Consider the following 20,922-nt stretch of genomic DNA (forward strand, 5'->3'; position numbering starts at 1 on the left):
CTCGATTTAATCTGATGGATCTACTTTAGGGAGAGGGGTCGCCTCCTTCCGGTTTCCAGTCGATCGTGTCGATCATGAGCGAGTCGTGGCACTTTCGATTTCGATGCAGACGAATGTCGCAAAGTATTCGCGCAGAAGATACGATTATATTCCCATAATTTCCAAATTTTTATCCCAATCCTGATTTTTAACGTTAATAAACTCTGTTCGCTGGACACTTTAACCCCGATATAATTGGCTGCTTGAACCGTATCACCGTTTATCTTTTATTTATTCTCTCCCTTGTTATTTCTTCTTCTCTCTTTTTTCTTTTTTTTTNTTTTTTTTTTTTTTTTTTTTTGTTTGTCCTAATTAAAAGATCCGAAGAACTTTGGATTCGTACACTCGACGCTCGAGCTTTTCTTTCCACTTTTCATTCCACGGCCACAGATTCGGATGGAACACTTGAAAATTAAATATTTCATTGACGAAGATAAACGCGCGTACGAAAAGTTTCGTTAAAATACGCTTGTTAAATTGGAAAAAGTTTAAATATGCCTGTTCCCCGATTATGAATACGAACTCGAGTTTTTAATTCACGATATTCTATTTTTATATATATATATATATATATTCCTCTCCATTCCCATTTACTTTCCCTTCTTTCGTTTAAAAGCTTAGAAGCTAACTTCGAGGGTTGAGACGTGGTTTACGTTTCGTCACGAGCACACGACAGGCGCAGCCAATTACATCCGTTTCCGGGGCGGCAAGAGTCGCGGATTTATCAAAAGACACCGCGAAACCGATCGACGAGAGCCTAACGAGGTCGTCAAGGCTGCTTCGGATATCCTTTGGCCGTGCTCCAATTCGATTAATTATGAAACAGGTACGCCTCTCTCAACAACCAGCCATCCTTTCGTCCCTTTTAATTGGACGGTTTTGGATCGGTACACCGGCTCGTAAAATCGTCTAGCCTATCCAACCGAAGGATTGCCGCTACTTGGAAATGAGTCTCTAATTCGCCGAAAGATATCCATCTTTCGAGAGAATTCCAATTGAATCGTAATCGTACGTAAATGAATATTCGAATAAAAAAAATACGAAAAAGAAGAAACGCACGATGCGCGTCAACTTTGTGCCGAAAATATATTCGAAAAACGATTATCTCGCGCGATCATCGAACGACTTCCTCTCGAGGGAGCACGCGCGTGAATACGAAGAAAAGATTACGAGGGATTTAATTTCCTGCGATCCTGTGATGCAATTTCCATCGATCCTGTTCTGCCTCTTATCGGCCGATCGACACCTGTCGATTTTTCGCTAGGCCCCCAATCCCGGAAAAAAAAGGGGGTCGATCTTGATTCGAGCGAAGAAATACACAAGATGATCCGCAAATGGGATAAATTGCACGATTCCCGCGTCCGTTTACTCGGATCGAATTTAATCTTGCTTATTTGCTTCTCATAATTGGAGCACGGCCTTTCCAACCGACCCTCGGCCGACCCTCCACCTCGGTCTCTCCTCCCTTCTTTTTCCATTTATCGAACGATGATCCGTGGCTACGTATCGGGTTTCGTCCAGTGATCTCGTTGGTAATCGTTCGTTCCCGTAAGAAAGAAAGAAAGAAAGAAAGAAAGAAAGATCTCTCGCAGAGATCGAGATTACGCAGGGTAATTGTAGAAAATTAAAGGAGAACGATCGAGAGATATTTTGTCGGTCGAAAAAGGGGCCTCGGGAACTCGGTCACCACAGCCGCAATTCCCTCGTTCTCGTTGCGGCGCAGAGAATTTCCCCGAGAATTTTTCAAGAATTACCCCGACCTCTCTTGCCTGCTTGCGCTGGATTGTCGTTTTTATTGCACAGGGTATCGTACAGGGTGTTCCGGCCGGGCTTTAGAAGAAGACATAATTCCTCTCATTTCAACCGGGAGAAACTTTGAAACATCCTCTATCCTCGCGGGGTAAAAATCAATACGAGATGCGATACTTCGTTTCCGAGAGGACCTTTTCGTGCAAATGTACTCGTCAAGCTGTACTCGTACAGCCTGCTCGGGATAACGGCGACTCGATAAAATAAAATAAAATAACAATAAATAAGTACGCCTCCGAAAAATATCTTTCGCAATGTTACGACAAAAAGTAAACGAGATTTCTCAATCTCGTTGAGATACTGCTAAGATGTTTCTTAATCTGTACACAGTTTCCACAAATCGAAAGTAAAAATATCTGAACCGCTCCCGTCAGATTCGTCTTACTCTCTGTTTATAAATCCTCGCGATCGTTCTTAATTCTCAAGAAGCTTTCCATTTTCGGGAACGAACGATTAAACGGGCGTGCCGATGCGGTGTTTCCACGGCTGATAACTCGGTTCCGTTCGAACGAATTCGACGAACGAGAGACGGAGGGCGACTCGAAAGAATGGGCGCGCATCGGATCGAAATTCGAAGCCGATTTACGGGGCCGCGTAATAACAATAACGGATAATCGAAGCGTGGCCGGCCATCGGCCATCCCGACACCAGCCAACTGACAAATGCGCCCGGCAAGGAAGGAGGCTATCGGAAAACCAGCGCCCGAATGTTGCCGCCCGTCCGGAACTACGAGCGATGATTGGCAAAACTCTTCTCGCGCGATGACAATGATGATTCTTTTCTTTTCTTTTTTTTTTTTTCTTTTTTCACTTTTTAATCACGTTGATGTTGCCTCTAACGATCCCTATCTTTTCAAGCTTAACTCGCAGGAACCATTTTAGAATAGATGATTACGAAATGGTGGGCAATAGTACAAAGTAACAACAACGTTTCTTTCTCTTGTTAAAAAAAGTAAATGAATGAACGATCGATGGATCGATTCAATCCTCGCAACAATTGCAAAATAATCGCAAATACGAGCGATTCGTGCGAGTTAAACGATCCTCGAACGATAAGACGAAATTTATCCCTCCGTTCACGATCGAAGGATTGATACAAAGTACAAACAATACGACCTCGGAAATAATTCGAGATTCGATTTTAATCTCGTCGTAGCGATCGAAGATCAAACAAATCAAAAGTGTAACGAAATTGATTACATTCGAGCCTATCCTCTCGCGCTCTTCGCTCTAAACGAGAACGTTTGAAAAAGAGGATGGGAGGGGGCGAGCAGAGCGGAGGGTAATTTTTTCCGGTACCAAGGCACACCACACGTGGATGAGCAAAGAAACGAGTTTCCAATTAACACCGTGGCGTTTCGAAATTCGGCCGAAGAGCGCGATCCTGTTCAAAACTTGATTAAACGCGGTCGCAACCCCCCTCCCTCCTCCCCTCCCCCTCCTGGCCGTTTAATAACGCGGGGCGATATATCGTGTGGCGGGATGTATCGTGTGGTGAACGAACAGTGGTGATGTCGGTGGTGATGTCGGTGGATAAGTTGGTGGATGAGAGTCGAGTTGTACGACCGAATTCGCACCGAATTCTCGGGATACGAAACGTTGCGAAACTGGCAAAGAAGATCGATAACCGGGATAAAACCCGTTTCCACGAGAGATATCCCGGAGGGAGAGGAGGGGGGGCAGGGGGAGAGAGGAGATGGAGATCGAGAGATGCCTCGATGTCGTTTGGTTGAAAAACAGAAGTTGAAGCGAAGAAGAAAGAGGGAAAAGAATCGACATAAGATGAATCGATATAATTCGATCACAAGAGACAGGAAACGGACGGATGATGATGGATAATGACGATGACGATAATGAATCTTTACCATTTGATGGCAATGTTTCGAAGTCGTTTGATCGAGTAGAAGAATACAATAATGAATAATAATATAATGGTTTGAGATAGATGAGAAGGAGAGATAGAGATAGAGAGATAGAGATAGAGAGAGAGAGAGAGAGAGAGAAAGAGAAAGAATGAGATTCGCGATGAAAGCATCCTATTCTATGTAGCTATATAATAATCACGGGAAAGGTTTGGGCCAACGCCCAAGAGAGAGTTTGTTAATTAGGTGAGATCAGTCCAAGACTCATGCGATCAGGTGCGATCAAACTATGTGTGTTTGCCAGGAACATTGCATTCCCGTCGTGTTTCGTCAAATGCTCTCGCTCCGTGACACGTTTCCGCTGACAATGCTAAAAAAAAGATGCTCGACAAAAGGAGGTCCGAAGGACTTGCGCGCAACAATTGGATTCAATATATTAGATATATATACATATGTATATATATATATAATACATTATATAGAAACTGAGATGCGTTGGAAATAATACGTAACGTAACGAAAAGTACGCGCGGATCCAAGCACGAAAGCCTTCAAGCTCGAAGTTTGGGGGTGAATCGAGCAAAAGAGGTTTCTTCGTCATACGAAGTTCACAATGTATATGTGAAATGGCAAAGTAAGAGAAGAAAGTAAGGAAGGAAGAGATTAAAAAAAAAAAAAAAAGAAGAAGAAACATGTAGAGAAAAAAAAAATATATATATATATTGTTTGAAGAGTCAGAGAAGGCGCGGGTGGAAAACGGGTGGAATCTTTCTCCCTCCCTGAAACTTCGGCTCGCCCGGCATTTGACATAATTACGTCGTGTAATTAACCCCTTCGTCACGCATTCGACCCTTTCACGCTCGATTTCACGATCTCGAACGAACGAACGAACGAACGAAGCGTCTAAAGAGAGAAGAAAAAAATATATATATATATCGCATGTATATACATATATATATATATATAATCCACGCGTGTATCTACTCGAATCTACATTTTATTCGAAACGAATAAGGAAAGATCGAAGTTTTCTTGTTTCTCCTCTTCTCGTCGAATGTGAACGAAAGGGTTAAATCCAAACGTTACACTAAAACTACTACGCTAATGGTACATGAACCAATCAAATAATCAGGCACTAATAAACAGACCACGGATGTATAATAATAAAATCATCGTTCTATGTGTGTCTCTCTCCACTAAAGCTATATATATATATATATGAGAAGCAAGGAAACGAGGAGAAGAATTAAAAAAAACCGTATTCCACTTTGGACGACAGAGACCCGCGACGAATAAATTGTCTAAGCGCCACTTCGTACAAATTAGGCGCGATTTATTACGCGACGTGGGGGGAAAAAAAAAAAAAAAAGTATACATAGCTCATAGTGAAATCTTGTAAAAGCCGTGTACGTTTATTCATCGTTCTTGACTAGCTAGCGCGACAGAGACCCCTTTTACTCGATCAACCACTCGGCTACATTCGTCCATCCTATAACGTGTATAACTCTGATCTGATCGAAAGCGACTGGCCTGGCCATGTTTTTTTTTTTTTTTTTTTTTTTTCTCCTTTTTTTCTTTTTCATTGCGCTCTCGAGAGAACTCGAACTCATATAGAGAGAGAGAGATCGATGGAACTCTAGCCTTTTTTTTTTTTGTTCGTGTTGTTCGTCGATCGACAAGCAAATTATTATATTTTTCCGGAAATATTGATTGATACATGAACGATCGACGCGAGTCGGTCCGTAACGGGCCCCGTACCTTGGGCAGGTCGCCCCTGTTGCTGTCCTCACTGCTCGTGAACGTGCTAGAGGTGTCTATCCCGGAGTCTTTGGTCGCGCTGTCTTGGCTACCCTGCCGATCGGCCTCCCAAGACCAATCCTCCTGAGGGCCGCCGACATTGGTCCCACCGTCAAATCGTACTGTCTTTTTCCCCCTCCTCTCCGTGAACCTAATGGACACGCCACATACACAGGAGATACGAGAACGTGTGTCTGGTTACTGTATGTATGTGTGCGTCTGCGAGTGTTCATTTCTATGTGTGTTTGTGTATGTATGTATGTGTGTGTACGCAAGTGTTCCGTGCGGTGTTTTCCCGTTTTCATCACAGTTTTCATCACTCTTCTAATCATCTACTTCTATCACACGTAACTCGAACTCGTCGCGAGTAGAGCTCCTACGTTACGTGACGATCTTTGATCCCGAGTTTATCAGAGACTCGTCCGTTGACACAACAACACAATTATGTTATCGATTGTTAATTGAAGATAGAAAAGAAAAAAGAAAAATATATCACGATCACGTGGAGGAAGAATCGTGGAAATTGAAAAATTCTTGAATTCTTGGAAATTTTACGTCCAGGTATATGCCAGAATCCCGGCAATCCCGGGACGACCGACGCGAACGAAAGGACGAGATAAATGAGCGATAAAGGAACGAAAAATTGAGAGAGAAAAAATAAAAAAAAAAAAAAAAAAGAAAGAATATTCGATTTAGAAAGAAAATTTGTTGTTGTTATTGGAGAAACGAACGCACGGATCGCCAATTTTTTTCACACGCACCTCCTACTGTCGGCGCGCCACTCGTCGCCACTCCTTCGGAAGCTCCGTCTCACGAGAGTGTTCTCCTCTTTTCGCGGCTCTCGCGGTGGATGATGACCGTTATATTCGATGGTCATCGCGGCCATGTTGTAGTGCCCGTTGTGGGGTCCGTTGTGCCTACGTCCACCGCCGGACATTGATATCGGACCTCCCGTATGGTGGTAGTACCCCTTCCCTACAGTAGATCCAAAAAACGTTTCGTTTCCTCTGCTCTCATTCTCTTCTATCGAGCTTTTCTATCTCCAATTTTTTTTTTTTCTTTTTTTTTTAACCGTCATATCTTTCGACTCTATCCCCTAATCGCATCTAATTAATCACAAATCCCTTTCTTTCTCTTGAGAAAAATTTTCAAACCCTTCACCACTCCCCCTGTGACGAACTATTACTCGTTCTATTTTTTCTTTTTTTCTTTTTTTCTTTTTTTCCCTCGATCCTCAATTTTGCCAGACTCAAAGAGAATTCAGAGATGTGAGAAATTCTATGTCATCACAACATTCTGTGTCACATATCGCTTTCCTATCAATCGCTCCATGTGTCCAACCGTTTCCCTCTATCCTTCCCTTCCTATTCCGTGAAGCCGTGCGCGTTCTCTCTCGGTGTGTACGATATAACCGCGTTTCGGTTATACGGACCTGTCTCATAACCCATAGCCAAGAGATCGGGTGCAGGCTTTGCCCGGAAAATTTGGCGGAAAAGTGTGGTGAGGAACGGTGCTCGGGCGGACACGAATCGACGAATCCTGGACCCGGCCGCTGTACACGCTTCGTGTGTGCAAGGGTGGTGTGTGTTGTATGTGTGTGTACGTGTGTGCGCGTGCACAATAGCGATGCCATTTTTTTTCTTTTTTCTTTCTATTTCTCGAATCTCGCCGGCCACAGAGATTCCCCTTCGTCGCTTCGAGCTACCTTCGAAACGAGGTTTTTATTTTCGCGCGGTGAGAAGAACGGAAAGAAGAATCGAAAGAAGAGAGAATTCCGCACGCTTCGAGAGGGCGAGTCGAGAGAGATAGATCGGCGCGATGGATCTCGTTTTCTTCGAACGAGAGAGAGAGAGAAAGAGAAATTCGTGTCTCCTCGATTCGAATTCGCGTTGCAGCAACGTCGAATCGTTCGTTCGTATTCGAGAAACAGAGAGACGCGAGAGGCGTGCGAGAATTCTCGTGGGGGTGGAAAAGTGTTTCGTAGGTATACAAAGGGGTACGTGTACGCGATAAAAAAAAAAAAATATGTTTGCAGCGTCACTTGTGCGTATAATCAACATATCGGATCTTCGAGACGAACATCGAAGCAACAGAATATCGTGAGAGAACGTCGGGGTTTTAATATCTTTGGTGGGCGATTACGTGTACGTGGCGTGAGTGAGGTGTAAACGATAGATACTTGTATACCTGTGCACGATTCGTAGCCGTCCAAAGTAGAACAAATAAAATCTGTTACAGCTCTGCCGACCGATCGCACTTTCTCGCCGGATACATTCGAGATCACTTTTGAATTCTCTTTCGCCCGATTTTCGATTTTCGAAAGAATTGAAAAATTTCGCTCGTGGATTCTTTTTTTGTTTTTTTTTTCTTTCGCGAATCAAGGTAGAAAAAGGTAAAAGAAAAAAAAAAAAAAGAGGAACGTTTTCCCGTGGCCGCGATCGCTCTTCGATCGGCAATTTTCGGGCAATTTTCTTTTCCAAGAATAGGGGGAGGATAGGATAGGAACGTTTGGAAGAAACGTGGCGCCATATGAGATCGCACACGTGTCCCTTGGCCAATAATTCGCTCGTTTTCGCGCGTCGTTAGGCTGGTGAAAAAAACCAAATGGCGAATTGAACCCATTGAAAGAAACGAAGGAGAGGAGGGGGATGGGTTTTTGGAGGGAAATAAACGCGAATAGAATAATTTTCGAAGGAAGATCGGTTGATACGATCGCAATCGGTCGGCAGATGACGTACACACACATGCACACGCATACGCAAAGATATACATATAATATATATATTATACATAAAATATATATATATGTATATTTATAGGTAGATATATATATGTATACTTTTGGTTTCATATATATATATTTATATAGCGGAAAACGAACTGCCTTATTTGCATTTTGAGAAAATTAGTAGGTACCGCGAGGAACTGACGATTCATTCTGTCCCCGGGCTTCTCCCTCGAGCTCCTGGAAGTGACCACCATGGACGGCGGTTTATCCCCTAAAAGGCGATCTCTCTTTAAGTCACACATGTCCCTTTAGATGCGTAACGGTGCTTCGCTTATCGCTAAACTTAACAAAAAAAAAAAAAGACAGAGAACACGAATAAGAGCGGTCGCGATAATATATATTATATATATCTCTTTCGGACTCGAGCATGGAACTCGACGAAAATAAACTCAGAAACATTTTCATTTTCTCCCTCCCCCGGAGAATTCGTGTGTGTTTAGATGCATATCGAATATAAAGAGATAAGTGGTTTAACTTAATAAATAATTTCTCGAAAAATCTATTATCAACTACTGTATTGGTGGTTTCGCAAAAGGGATGATGGTTCTTAGTTAGTTAAATCTCTGAACAATAGTTTGGGTATCTATATGCTATAACAATAATAATAATAATAATAATAATGATAATAATAATAATATTAATAATAATGATAACAATAACAATAATAATAATAAATATAATCAATTCGATGCAAGAAGAACAGAGAGGAAAAAGAAAATAAATAAAGATATTAGTCATTGCTATGAGAACTGCACTCTATGTTAACAATCGAACACTGTATATATGTATATATATATACACGCATATATATGTATATATATATATATATATAAAACTAATGGTAATCGTAATACATTGCAGGCAGAGTCTGGTGTTCTCTCGCTACACGCAAGAAGTAAGTCGTCGTTTTCGTTATGATACGGCCCGGCCTCGAGAATTCGATCTGGATCGTTTCTGAAAGGAGGATCTAGCCTAGGAAGGAAGGAAGGAAGGAAGGAAGGGGTCTCGTTCGTCGTGCAAGCTCGCTGTAAATAAGGTGAAGTATCACGCATCATAAAACTGGCAAATTGGCCATAAGATCGCCACTCGAGACGCGGCTCGCCGTCTCTTCTTATATAATCATACGACGTATTTTCTATATTACGTATACATTCTCCACGTTTCTGGATTTACATGGGGAACGGAGGAAAGGATCTTGTGGATTTTACGATATAACGTAATCGTAAAATATCGAATCTTCCATCCCCGATTCGAATCCATCTTCGTGGATCGCTCATCCACTGATTGATATACTCATTATCGAATGGCTGGCAACCTCGATTAATTCGACGTTCGTTCGAGGAACGAAACTCTGCCCCACATTTCACCCATTGTCGTCGTTCAGGGTTGAAAGATAATCGGTATTCCGCGGGAATCTATCGTTTGCACGATCAACGATGATCGTGCTACGAAGAGTTGTGCGCGCAAAGAGACCACCGTTGAAACCAGGCCGGGTGTCGAAGGATCGTTTAAACGTAGGCGGGATGATCGCGTGTCCATCGACGCGATATTTCCCGTTAAGCGAGCGATAAATAAAATTAGTAAGCGCGCGAAGGGAATGTAAATAGATACAAACGGTCTCCCTAGTTACGGAGCTACGATGACGTCTTAAGTCTTAATTTAAAAAAGTTATGCGACGCCGACTTCAACCCCCCTTACCCCCAACCTCGTAATATTCGCGTATCTGGTTCACGGTTCACGCCCACCACGATTGAAAAATACGGTTAAACTTGAAAGCGATAAATACACGGAACGACGAACGGGACCAACGAAGGAGAGGAATGGTGGTGGTGGCGGCGGCGGCCAATCCCTCGACACAGAAAACTGGAAAGATCGCGGCGGAGACCTCGAGGATGATTGCGGCCACGAACGCCCTCTCATTTGGCAATCGTTCGCGACGTAACGTCGCCACATCGTCATCGCGATCTCTTATAGGTCTCGTTCCACGAAACCTACGTGAGAAACATCGATGGACGGCTCTCCGTGACGATGGGCGCGTGGAAGGGGGAGTGGGAGGGGGACGCGTGGGACGAGGACGAGGAGAGTAGAGGTTTCAACCTACTGGGGGGGAGGGGTTCTCTCCGGGAACGCAGGTCGCTCCTGAAAACGAATTAAAATCTGTTTAATAGAATTTTAGCGTGAACGGGGAAACGGGTGGTCTGGGGACGGTGGTCGGGTCGGGTGGTGGAAACTGTCAAAGGAGAGTAGAGGGGTAATCAAAGGCGGAGCAGGCTCGATGAGAGGCCAAAGCGTGGCCGTGACAATTTATCCTTCGCCTCTCCCTTCTCCTCGTCCGCCTGGGGGATCCGATGGACGTGCAGCAGCTCTCTTCGTCCCTCTGCAAATCCTTCGTTAAAGGGAAACTTGCGAGATGCGAGCGCGCGCGCGTAAACGGACTTACCTCTCGTAACTTTCTACAAACTAATTTTCACTAGTCACTAATTTGTATTGTGTGCATCTACGAATGGGAGCAACAACGCCGCCCGACCGACGCAGGTCACTTTTCCTTTTTTTTTTCTCTCTCTTTTCTATCGCGTGCGAGCCCATCGCACGCGCAACACGCGCCAACTTTCGCCCAATTTCCATCTCTTTACACGCGCGTGTTCGAGCTTTCGTTTCGAACCGATTCACTTTCGAGCTCTCTTCTCGACAATCGCGATAACAAGGCTCGCCTTATCGGATCGTGCAATCGAACAGATCGATGCTCTCTTTTTTATTCATTTACGTACTCGTTACGCGTTGATCATCGTGAAATTCGACATAAGCTCCGCTCCGTCGTTAAAAAAATAAAAGACAATCGAAAACGAACCAAATTGTTTTCGTTGGATCCTCGCGATTCCAACGGAAAATCTAGCGGAATTTCAAACACGAATACGCAGCGATGGCGTCTTTAATAAGCGCGATCTCCGCATAGCAGTGGACCCGGCCGTCCGCATCAGCGCGTATGCACCAAGCGCATAGCTGCACCGCTGTCGTTCCCGTACACACGATCTCAGAATTTCACCGCCGTTCCGTACAATCAACAATCCTGCAATCCTAACAACCAGTTTGAACGTGGAAACTGGATTCTCTTCAATCGCCCCCTCAATAAGCGTTTTCTAAGCCTTTAATCTGGTTTCGTTGAAAGCGGGAGTGCGGCCACGGAGAAATTATTCTGATCGATGTTAATCGATGATCTCGGTTCTAAAAACTGTCTCGAATCGCATATGCATATATATGCATATGAACAGGATTAAAGATCCACATGGAAAATTTTCGTAAAATATTTCGTAATTAGGACGAGATGTCGTACGAGAAGAGAGAGAGAGACACGCTTTGCCTCTTTCGGTAAACAAAGTAATTTCAATTCCGATAGCCATCTCCCGAGAAAGATAATGGCGGCCTCGAATCGAGTCCTCGACCGTCAAATTGCAATGTCTTCTTGGATTAAATTTCGATGAAGTTGGCAGAAGGGAGGAGGGGGGGATCGTTTGCGTCCCGACATACGAGCAATTCTTGGGGCCCCAAAGGTCGATGCACAAAGAGTCGTGTTCGAATCGTATTGTATCGGAAAAGCAATACTGGTAACTCGAAGTTATCTATAGTCGGCCGCAAATAGACTTGTTTAAGAATTAAAGGGGCAGAGAAGGGGACGGAGTTAAAAAATTCCGAAACATTTTCAAGTAATAATTATTCAATGCAAAATCAATTATCAACGCTCGATCGATCCGCGAATATTTGATAAACATTTTTCCCTTACAATCCCTTTGATGGGCGGTTACTTCGCTTTGGATTAACGACTCTAATAAAACTCCTCGTTTGCAAGATTTAGAAGCCGGCCACCGAATGATCCTTGAAATCCCGTCCTCTTCATCATAATTTCATCCGATCTCCGCCGACTTGTGTCACGGCAAGAAATGTCACGAGTCCACCGGGACAAGTTTAACATCGAAGTTAAATCTTCGCTAAATCAGTTGGCGCAATTTTTTCCCCGGCACGAGTTAAATATCGATGCAACCCGTTTGCCAAAAGCTAGAAGGTTATTTATAAAGGTTAACAAACTCGGACAACAAACTCGGACAACAAACTCGGACAACAAGCTCGGACGCAAGTCGAAACGAAAGAAGGGAAGAATAAGAACCGACAAGATTTCGTCATACGTACGCACCTATCCGCAACTCCATTTTCATCTTTGATCATCGTCAAGATTTAAGAGATAAATCTCCAGTTTTTAAAAGAATGGTAAAACAAACTCGCGAATCTCCTCGATCCCAGAAGAAGAAACTGCGGTTCCATATTCGCCGTTGGAATCCTCTGCTCCGCTCAAATTTTCCACCCCGAAGTGGAAAATCGATTCTCGAAGTAGGGGGCGACCAGAAGCGTAAACACCGTGGCTGGCCATCGTGGAGGATCGAGGCGAGTTCGAGTAGGGTGCGCGCGCGACGTACGAGCGTTCGCGCGGCCTGTGAAGCGTGCAAAATGTGGAAAAAAAGATGCCCCTCTCCCCTTCCCTCCCTCCCTCCCGAAAGGAACGAAAATGGACGAGTGAATGGCGCTCAACCCAAAGGGGAAAGGGGAGGAGGATGAGATTTCGACCATCGATACTTTCCGCTCCTCCTTGCTGCGAAGACTAGAGACTCCAGAAATAGCAAAAGGGATAGATGTTTGAATTCGCCCACGTGTTGGCCGCGTGACGTCACGCGGGCCGTGTGGGCGTAGCGAATGGGCGAGAGGGGAGAGTGGTGGAGGGTGGCGTAATGGTAGGGAAGGTGGAGGAGAGACGCGGGAGAAAAAAGGGGCAGGGAGAAACGAGTCGGGGAGGGGCGAGTCGGGTAAATTGTAGGGGAGGGAGGAAAGATCAAATTAAAATTAAAAGAATTGTGAAGAATGTGTAGAGAGATAAGGAAAAACAAATTACAAAATAAGAAGGGAGAAGTAAGAGGGGGAAGGATCATAAAGTACGTAAAGATAAAAGGAAAATAAAGCGTAAAAGCTGTGTAAGTGGAGTGGAATTATGTAGGGTAATACGAAGAGGAGAGGCGAGGGTAGGAAAGAAAAAAAAAAAAAAGGTATAACAAAGAGGAAGAGAGGAGAAACCTAGGCGGGATGGTAGGCAAGGTAGGCAAGAATCGATGCAACGACGAGACCGAGAAGGCAGAATTCGAGAATTCCCGCAGGATATACGATATACACGATCGTGGAGATCCGATCGAGGATTTAACGGCTAGGAGGATAGCTGGGATGCCGATCGGGAATCCGCGCGTATCTCTGGTCAACTCGATACTCGATACTCGGGGTAAAAAGGATTGGAAAAATTGGAAGAAAATTCACCGGATTCAAGGATTCCCTTCGCTCGATACGGTTGGGAAAAAACGAACTTAACCCTTGAGAGCATTTCCATGAGAGATCTCCGAGAAAATTTCTCCAAAAAAAACGGAAATTTCCGATCGAAATCCTGCGACGTATCGATCTCTCTTCGAATTCTCGTCGTTTCGAAGAGGAAAAAAGAAAAAGAACGAATCGAAAAATTCACTTGCATCGCGAAAAATAAAATCGATGCAGTGAAACAATGAAAGGGAAGAGAAACAATGGAAGAGAAGAATACGAAGAAAGACGATGCGTGTTTCCAGCGTTGGCGAGATGATGCTTTTCTCTCTCGCGATGATGCTCGCCTCGATCAATCGGTTCACAGTTCACCGATCCCTAATCAACCGTGGAACCCATGCACGCGTATTCCCTTTCTCTCGACTGACGGCACGTCCGCTCTTCCAGGAAACCAGCTCTCGAATGAGTCGCGTAAAAGCGACGTTTGAGCGTTCTCTCGGTGAACACACGGTAGAACGCGCGTGCACTGGAGCTGCTGGCATCGGTAACCTAAATTTACTCATTAGCCAAGGAGGAACCCGGTTACGCTCCCTCCCCTCGCGCGCCCACCACGCGATAATGCGGTATCGCTTTTCATCTGCCACTCCACTTCGTGCCGATTCACCTGCCACCGAGTAGACCTACTTTTCCATTTCAAATATTTCGTTCGCTCTGATATTTTTTTTTCCTCCCCCTCTCCCATTTCTCATTTCGAAAACGGACCGATCTCTACGCGTTCCGCGTTCCTCTTCCCCTCGTTTTTCACCGATTTTCGAGAGATTTTCTTTCTTTTTTCCCCTATCCGGAGGAAAATTGGGAAAATCGTGAAATCGATTTTGGCGAGCTCTCTTCGCCGGATACGGAGCGTTTAATCGCTTTGTAAACACGTACGCACGTAGATCTTTTAGAGCATCGTATCGGTCGATTACACTTTCCTTCAACGGCTCGCCTGTAAATATCGCGATACAGGTGCACACATTCTCCGTAAACCAATTATCCAGTGACACGGAAAGCCTGCGCTCTCCTCCGTGCACCGAGTTTCAAGGGCGAAGCTGACCCTCCCGATCAGCTCACCCCTCTCTAATGTCTCTCTCCGTCGTAGCCGATCCTCTACACCAGCCTCTGACGGTAATTCGATGGTGGATTTGACGTTTAACCGCGTCGCTGCTGAATTATACGACTGGCACGGCGGGGATGTGACGTCTCGAAAGAATGACCGGCCAATATCGGTCCTCGATTAACTTTGACAGTGTTCGAGCAAAGTGCTACTAGATATTCGAACTTTTATCGTACTATGAAACAACGTTTATTGGTTAAAGTTCTCATTTCCACTTTAATCCAACTGTTAACTTATATATATATACATATATATAGAGAGAGAGAAAGAAAAAAAAGACGATGTTTGATTTTTTTTCAATCGAAAATTGATTAAGAAAATGTCACCTCCTCCGCGCGCCGTCGTGCTCATTCATTGTCCAAAGCATTCCCCTAAATCGCGAATCGCGAATCAAATAATCTTTGTCAAAATGAAAATAAAAATGAAACTCCAACTCTGAAATCGTTCACAAATATTTACTCGAATAAAAACATCATGTCTATATCGAAAGAGAAATCGTTAACTAGACACATATCTACTCGGTTCCGCGAGTTCAGAGATCCGAAGAGATGCGAGATCGAAATCCGCGGTCTCGCTCTCGAACTCGTTCTTGTCCGTTGGTGGTAAAGAAGAAAGAATTGGCAAGTATCGAGCATAGACTCACCCTTCTCGGATTCGTCAGGCTCGTCGCTTGCACACTCGGGTGTGCTTCGCTCCTCCTCGCTGCTGCTGAAGCTTCTCTGAGGCTGAAGACCACCACCCTGCCCGACCACCGGTTGCGGGGGGTGCGCGCTTTGCGTCTGATGCACCGAATGCTGCTGAGGGGGATGTATCGCGCTTCGTGGTGGGCCCGCTTCTACCATAGGCTGATATGTCATCGCGAGATCCGTGTTCTGATCCTATAAATCGGGGAGGGAAAAAAAAGCTCAGAAACGAAGAAGAAGAAGAAGAAGACGAAGAGGCAGAAAAAGAAGAAGAAGAAGAAGAAGAAGAAGAAGAAGAAAGATCCAGAATAGAAGATATCAAAGATATCTTCTCAGAGACCGAGACAAGATTCGTAGAGAACAGCGCAGAAGCAAGGTTGAAACGTGAAATGAGATGGAAATGAGGATAGAACAGGCGTGAAAGTGAAAGAGAACACGATTTTTATCGAACACGTTTTTCAGCGTTTTCTCGATCGATGCGCGTAGAAACGTGGCGCGAGAAAAGTAGTAGTAGTAAAGGCCAGGATAAAGCAGACATTGGAAACTTTTATCCGCTTCTTGTTCGACGACTTGGCTCCACTGGATCCAGCCCGTGTGTTAGCTAGTCGAGAGCATCCTCTCGAGCACCGCCTACGTAAGAATATCGTTAGCATCCGCTCCTACACGCTCCGTGGGATATACATGGCCGCATAACTTGTTGAATGTTTAATTTTCCAAGTCGCTCTCTTTCTCTCTCTCTCTCTCTCTCCCTCTCTCGAGCCGAGTGTTAACGTCACCACGCTCGTTCCCATTTGGGGCTGAACCAATCGAGAGAGAGCCAGGTAGGTCCCACTCACCGGGTAGATCGGCCGTTGCCTCTGCTGGTAATTCTGCTGTTTCATGAGACCGTCGATCTCCCCTCTGTACAGATTCGGGTCATCCTCCGCGTAAGCGTCCGGATGCCTGGGCGGTTGTTGGGCCTGATGGGATGGAGCTACGTGGGGCGTCGGAAGGCTTCTCGAGTGAGGCGAAACGGACATGTCCACTCCGCTATCGCTCGTCGGCAGTCGACGCCCTGGGCCCTGTAATCGCCACCAGAAAGCTGCCATTTTTTTCGAAATTCCCGCCCCGCCATTTTTCGCCCCGGTTTTTTTCGATAATATTCGCCGCGTGTCGGGTTGCAGTGGTTGGGTGGATGCAAACAACAGTGCGTTACATTGTTGCGTTCTTGTTTCGTTCATATCAGCATGTGGTTGGTCAATATGCGGTTACGCCGCTGCGTCTCTGGACGATCACGTATATAAACGGATTCTATCTAAAAAATCGTGAGATAAAATTATCGATAAAAATCGTCGAGGGACGCAACAGCAATGATTGGTGAGAATGAGCGCAGTGAGAGATGGTGAGATGTATATATAAAATCAATTGCATTGCCTTGCTTCGACCGAATTTGCTTAGCTATGTGTTTTTAGCGATTGTTGTTGTAATTGTTGTTGCATATATATATATATACACATATATATTTTTTAAAATATTGTTGTTGTTGTTGTTGTTGTTGTTGTATATCCAGAGCAACAGTGCGTGCACGAGCGCTATTTAACGACCGTGGAGAGCAATTTTAATCCCCGTGGTCAAACAAGTAAGTGAATGGAAGTAAATCGTACTTGCTCTTGCTGAGAGTACTGCCTTCTGAGCAAACTTCCGCTGCTTAGTAACAATGGCAAATTCTCCTTTTCGGCCGCGCTGTGCGCTCTCTCGAGTTTCGGTCTTTTATCCTGAGTTTGGTCCACGAGTCCCGGAGGACCACCCACCTGCATGTCCTGCATTCGTCGCACCATCGCGTTGTCCCCGGCAGCCAGGCCCGTCTTCGTTATCCATTGCCCGGTCTTCGACAGCAACTCTTGCTTCTTGCGGCAAAGGATGCACACCCATATTACCTGAAATCAAATGGAATGGATTCGTTACGTACGTGTTCCATTTCCCTTCACTTTCGACTAATCATTTAACGAGTAACCGAGTCGTTGGAATCTCACAAATTTTCTCAAACTTTCTTTCCGTTCGATCGAGAGGGTAATTAAAATAATCCGTAGCAGCGCGAAAAAAAGAGAGGTAATTCGAGCGAGCGAGCGAGAGAGAGAGAGAGAGAGAGAGAGAGAGAGAGAGAGAGAAAGCGAGAAGGGTGTGGAGAGGGAAAGAGTCCTGATCGATCCAGGTCACCGCTTGTAGCGAGGATATTAATAGGAAATTATCTATAGGAAGTCGATGCTAATTGAAACGTGTAAGCGGATGACGCGAGTTTCGATTCAATTCGAGTTCTTAAAAAACTCGAGGCGAATGGACAGTGGACGGAAAAGATTTGCACTGTCTTCGAGCTTTGAAGCGACACCTTTTCGAGCTCGCAGTATTTGTCGAGCTCGCGACGAGGAGGAGAACGGCGTTAAAAATACACGACAGCCGGAGGGGACAAGCGAAGCCGCGTACCCTCGTCGCGTCCGTGATATACGATCCGTACGATATTCGGCTCCAGTTTTCGCGATCCGAGAGAGAGAGAGAGAGAGAGAGAGAGAGAGAGAGAGAGAGAGAGGAGAAATTATTGTGAAATCCCCTTTAACGAGGTCTCTCCTTCGGACTTCGTCTCGCCTCGGGCGAGCAGCAAATCTTATGCAAATCCTTCCCAGCTTCCCAGAGTTTAACGTTAAATTAAATCGAGCTGAGATCCGATCGCGGAACGAGAGACGAAAAATATCCTTCGATGGCCGAAGGAAGTGGTTGCGCCTCGCCTTGCAACGATTATCGAAACGTCTCGTCTCGACGACGTCGATAATCCGGGACGACGAGGATGGGAACGCGATCGATGGAAGCGCGATACAGCCGCGCTTTCCGCTACTTTCCAGCCGAGTAATTGGAGCGTCGAGGCTTGGAGAGACGCAGGAAAGTACGCGTCGAGGAGTTCGACGAGTGGAGAAGGGAAATCGAGCGTCTCGAGTGGACGAAAAGCGCATTCTTCGTGTACGACCATTCACCGCGTCGGCACAATGAACGAGAAAGGGGCTAATAATTAGCGGGGCTAGCCGCGACCGTGGCGGTAACTGGGAGCGTTTTGAAGGATGAATAGGCGGGGCGGAATACTCCATCAAGATAAAGCGTGATGGATGGACCATTTAGAAGCAAACCATAAAACAATGCCCATGCCGGTTCCCATCGATAACACTTTCCACTTGCCCATTCACGCGTGTTATTGTACCAACTATAATGGCGCGAACAACCGTGCAGCAAGGACACGGGACTGCTCCCCTTGAATTATGGCCGCCAGGTAATGTCGTAAACTTGGCGGGATTAAAATACGCGTCCGAGTTTTTCGTTTGCTCGAATTCTTCCTCCACTTTCGTCCGATCCGATATTTATCCTCTATTCTTATAATTCTTCTTTCGAGCGAGATTGATTATTAATTCATCGTTGCACTGTCACGTTTATGTATAATTATACATTGATCGAACTTCATGGTTCTTCGTTGAAGATGCATTCTATGATGTATGCATTATTTTTTAAATATTATATTATCGATATTATTATAATTATATATATATATATATATTTTTGACTTTCGTTGCACAGATACGTAGATGCGCGATGTGATCAGTTATGGGATTAAAAATCTCTCCTTTATGGACAAGTGGAAAATGAGGTCGGTTAAAGTGAGAGGAAGAACAATTTTCCCCTCCCCGATTATTCACCCATTTCGTAAATTTCAAAGGGAAGAAAATGGTGGAGTGGCACGGTTGTAGTTGGCGCGCGAATATCATCATGAATCGATACACGATCGGCCACGCGGACCATTTGCACAATTATCGTTGTCCATTATCGTTATTCGATGAATATCCAATCCCGTTCCGTATTCCGCTAATCCGCGAACCGAGGACGGCTGGTGGAAATGAAAACGTGTTTGCCCCTATTAGGCACGACGCGAATCAGCTGCGATTGCACCTTAGCCGGGAAACGTTCCGCCTGATTTACTCGTCGAGAGGCAATCGAGCGACCGAGAATGAGAAAGAGAGAGAGAGAGAGAGAGAGAGAGAGAGAGAGAGACAGGAGCTTAGCGAGAAGAGTTTTAAGAATTATTCGTGAGAAGAAGGAGAGAAAAAAAACCATTGAATTATATTTTCTTTTCCCCCTTCTCTTTTTTTTCCTTTTCCTTTTTTTTTTTCTCCTTCTTCAATTTCTATAGGATATCAGAGAGTCGTGTCGAGGAGAGGAATTAATTTCTAAAAATCTCAATCGCTCTCCCGATGAAAAGCTCGATTATTCGAAACGAGGCACTAACTCGTATCACGTAATCGTATCGTTGAAACAACCATCATCTTCTGATCATCTATTTTCTATCCAACGAATCGCCCGACTTACATCAACCTGTTCCCTGTTATTATCGGATCTCGTTTGCGTAACGAGAAGGTGGAACGCGCGTATTCGGCCCGCGTTATCGTATAAATAGACGAGATTCGTATAGAAATGGGGGAGGAAACGATTTTCGCGAGGACGAATCGAGAGTTTCTCGCGTATATAACGGTAATTACAAAACAGCCGGCGTCGCATTACGTAAAAACCAGTAATGATTGCTTTAACAGGTTGGGAGCCTGTTACATAAATAATACTTTAATATACCCTTTATCCGACTCTACGTGTGTGTATGTGTGTGTGTGTGCGTGCATGCGCGTGCGTATGTATACGTGCAAAAGGTTGACGTACGAAAATTCTTCCTACCGCGTAGGCGATAGAACGAGATCCAGAAACAGAGTTCTCAAGAGCATGTACATCGATTAAGGAAAAAAAGAGTAGTAGGATCGTAATCTCGAGATTTTACGAAGTGAGATGTGAACGAGTATATGTGTATATATATATATATATATATATCACAAATAGCGATCTCTTTAGACGACAGACAGATATTTCGTCCCTCCCAAGTGTCCCAGTTTTTAAATGCGAGCCCGTAAACGTGGAATTTATTTTTACCTTCTTGCCCGCCGCCGTTTAATAAATGAAGAACACACTTTTTTTCCCGATGAAAGGTAGAGAATTTCCCTTTGTGCGCTTCTTCAAAGTTGGCGCGACGTAATTATTTCATCGTTGCGACGCGATTTCACGCGTTAACGCAACGGGCGGATTGGAGGATGGCTGGGAGGGGTGGGAGGAGGGAAGAGAGGGAGGGGGAGAGGGGAAAGCAGGATATCTAAAAATATCTTTCTTCACTTGCACACGGAGAACGGAACGGTCCTTCGAGAATCGGGAAGATTCATCGTCAATGATAAAAAATATATCTTTACAGACGTAAGAGGTGCATGACGTTACGTCGACGTGTTCAGAGAACGCGAGAACGCGCGGCTGATGGAGATCGGCGAAGGAACAACGAATCGTTTGCGTGATACGCGAAAATTCGGGGATACGGGCTCCCGTCTCGGCATGATTCTCGATC

At 44.9% G+C, this 20,922-nt stretch overlaps 1 protein-coding gene across 1 annotated transcript in view; it reads right to left on the minus strand.

Annotated features, from left to right (window-relative positions):
* Positions 1–20,922, minus strand: part of LOC122712052 (regulating synaptic membrane exocytosis protein 2) — a 59,785-nt gene that overhangs the window by 26,450 nt on the left and 12,413 nt on the right. Inside the window, exons 3-7 of the mRNA XM_043931368.1 lie at positions 17,120–17,392; positions 16,313–16,537; positions 15,437–15,671; positions 6,268–6,481; positions 5,468–5,657 (exon numbers count right to left, since the gene is read on the minus strand). Coding sequence (XP_043787303.1) covers positions 5,468–5,657; positions 6,268–6,481; positions 15,437–15,671; positions 16,313–16,537; positions 17,120–17,392 — 1,137 coding nt within the window. The remainder of the gene's footprint in view (positions 1–5,467; positions 5,658–6,267; positions 6,482–15,436; positions 15,672–16,312; positions 16,538–17,119; positions 17,393–20,922) is intronic.

This window comes from Apis laboriosa, unplaced genomic scaffold, assembly GCF_014066325.1.
Source record: "Apis laboriosa isolate Shangri-la unplaced genomic scaffold, ASM1406632v1 scaffold18_cov149, whole genome shotgun sequence".
Classification (NCBI taxonomy): domain Eukaryota; kingdom Metazoa; phylum Arthropoda; class Insecta; order Hymenoptera; family Apidae; genus Apis; species Apis laboriosa.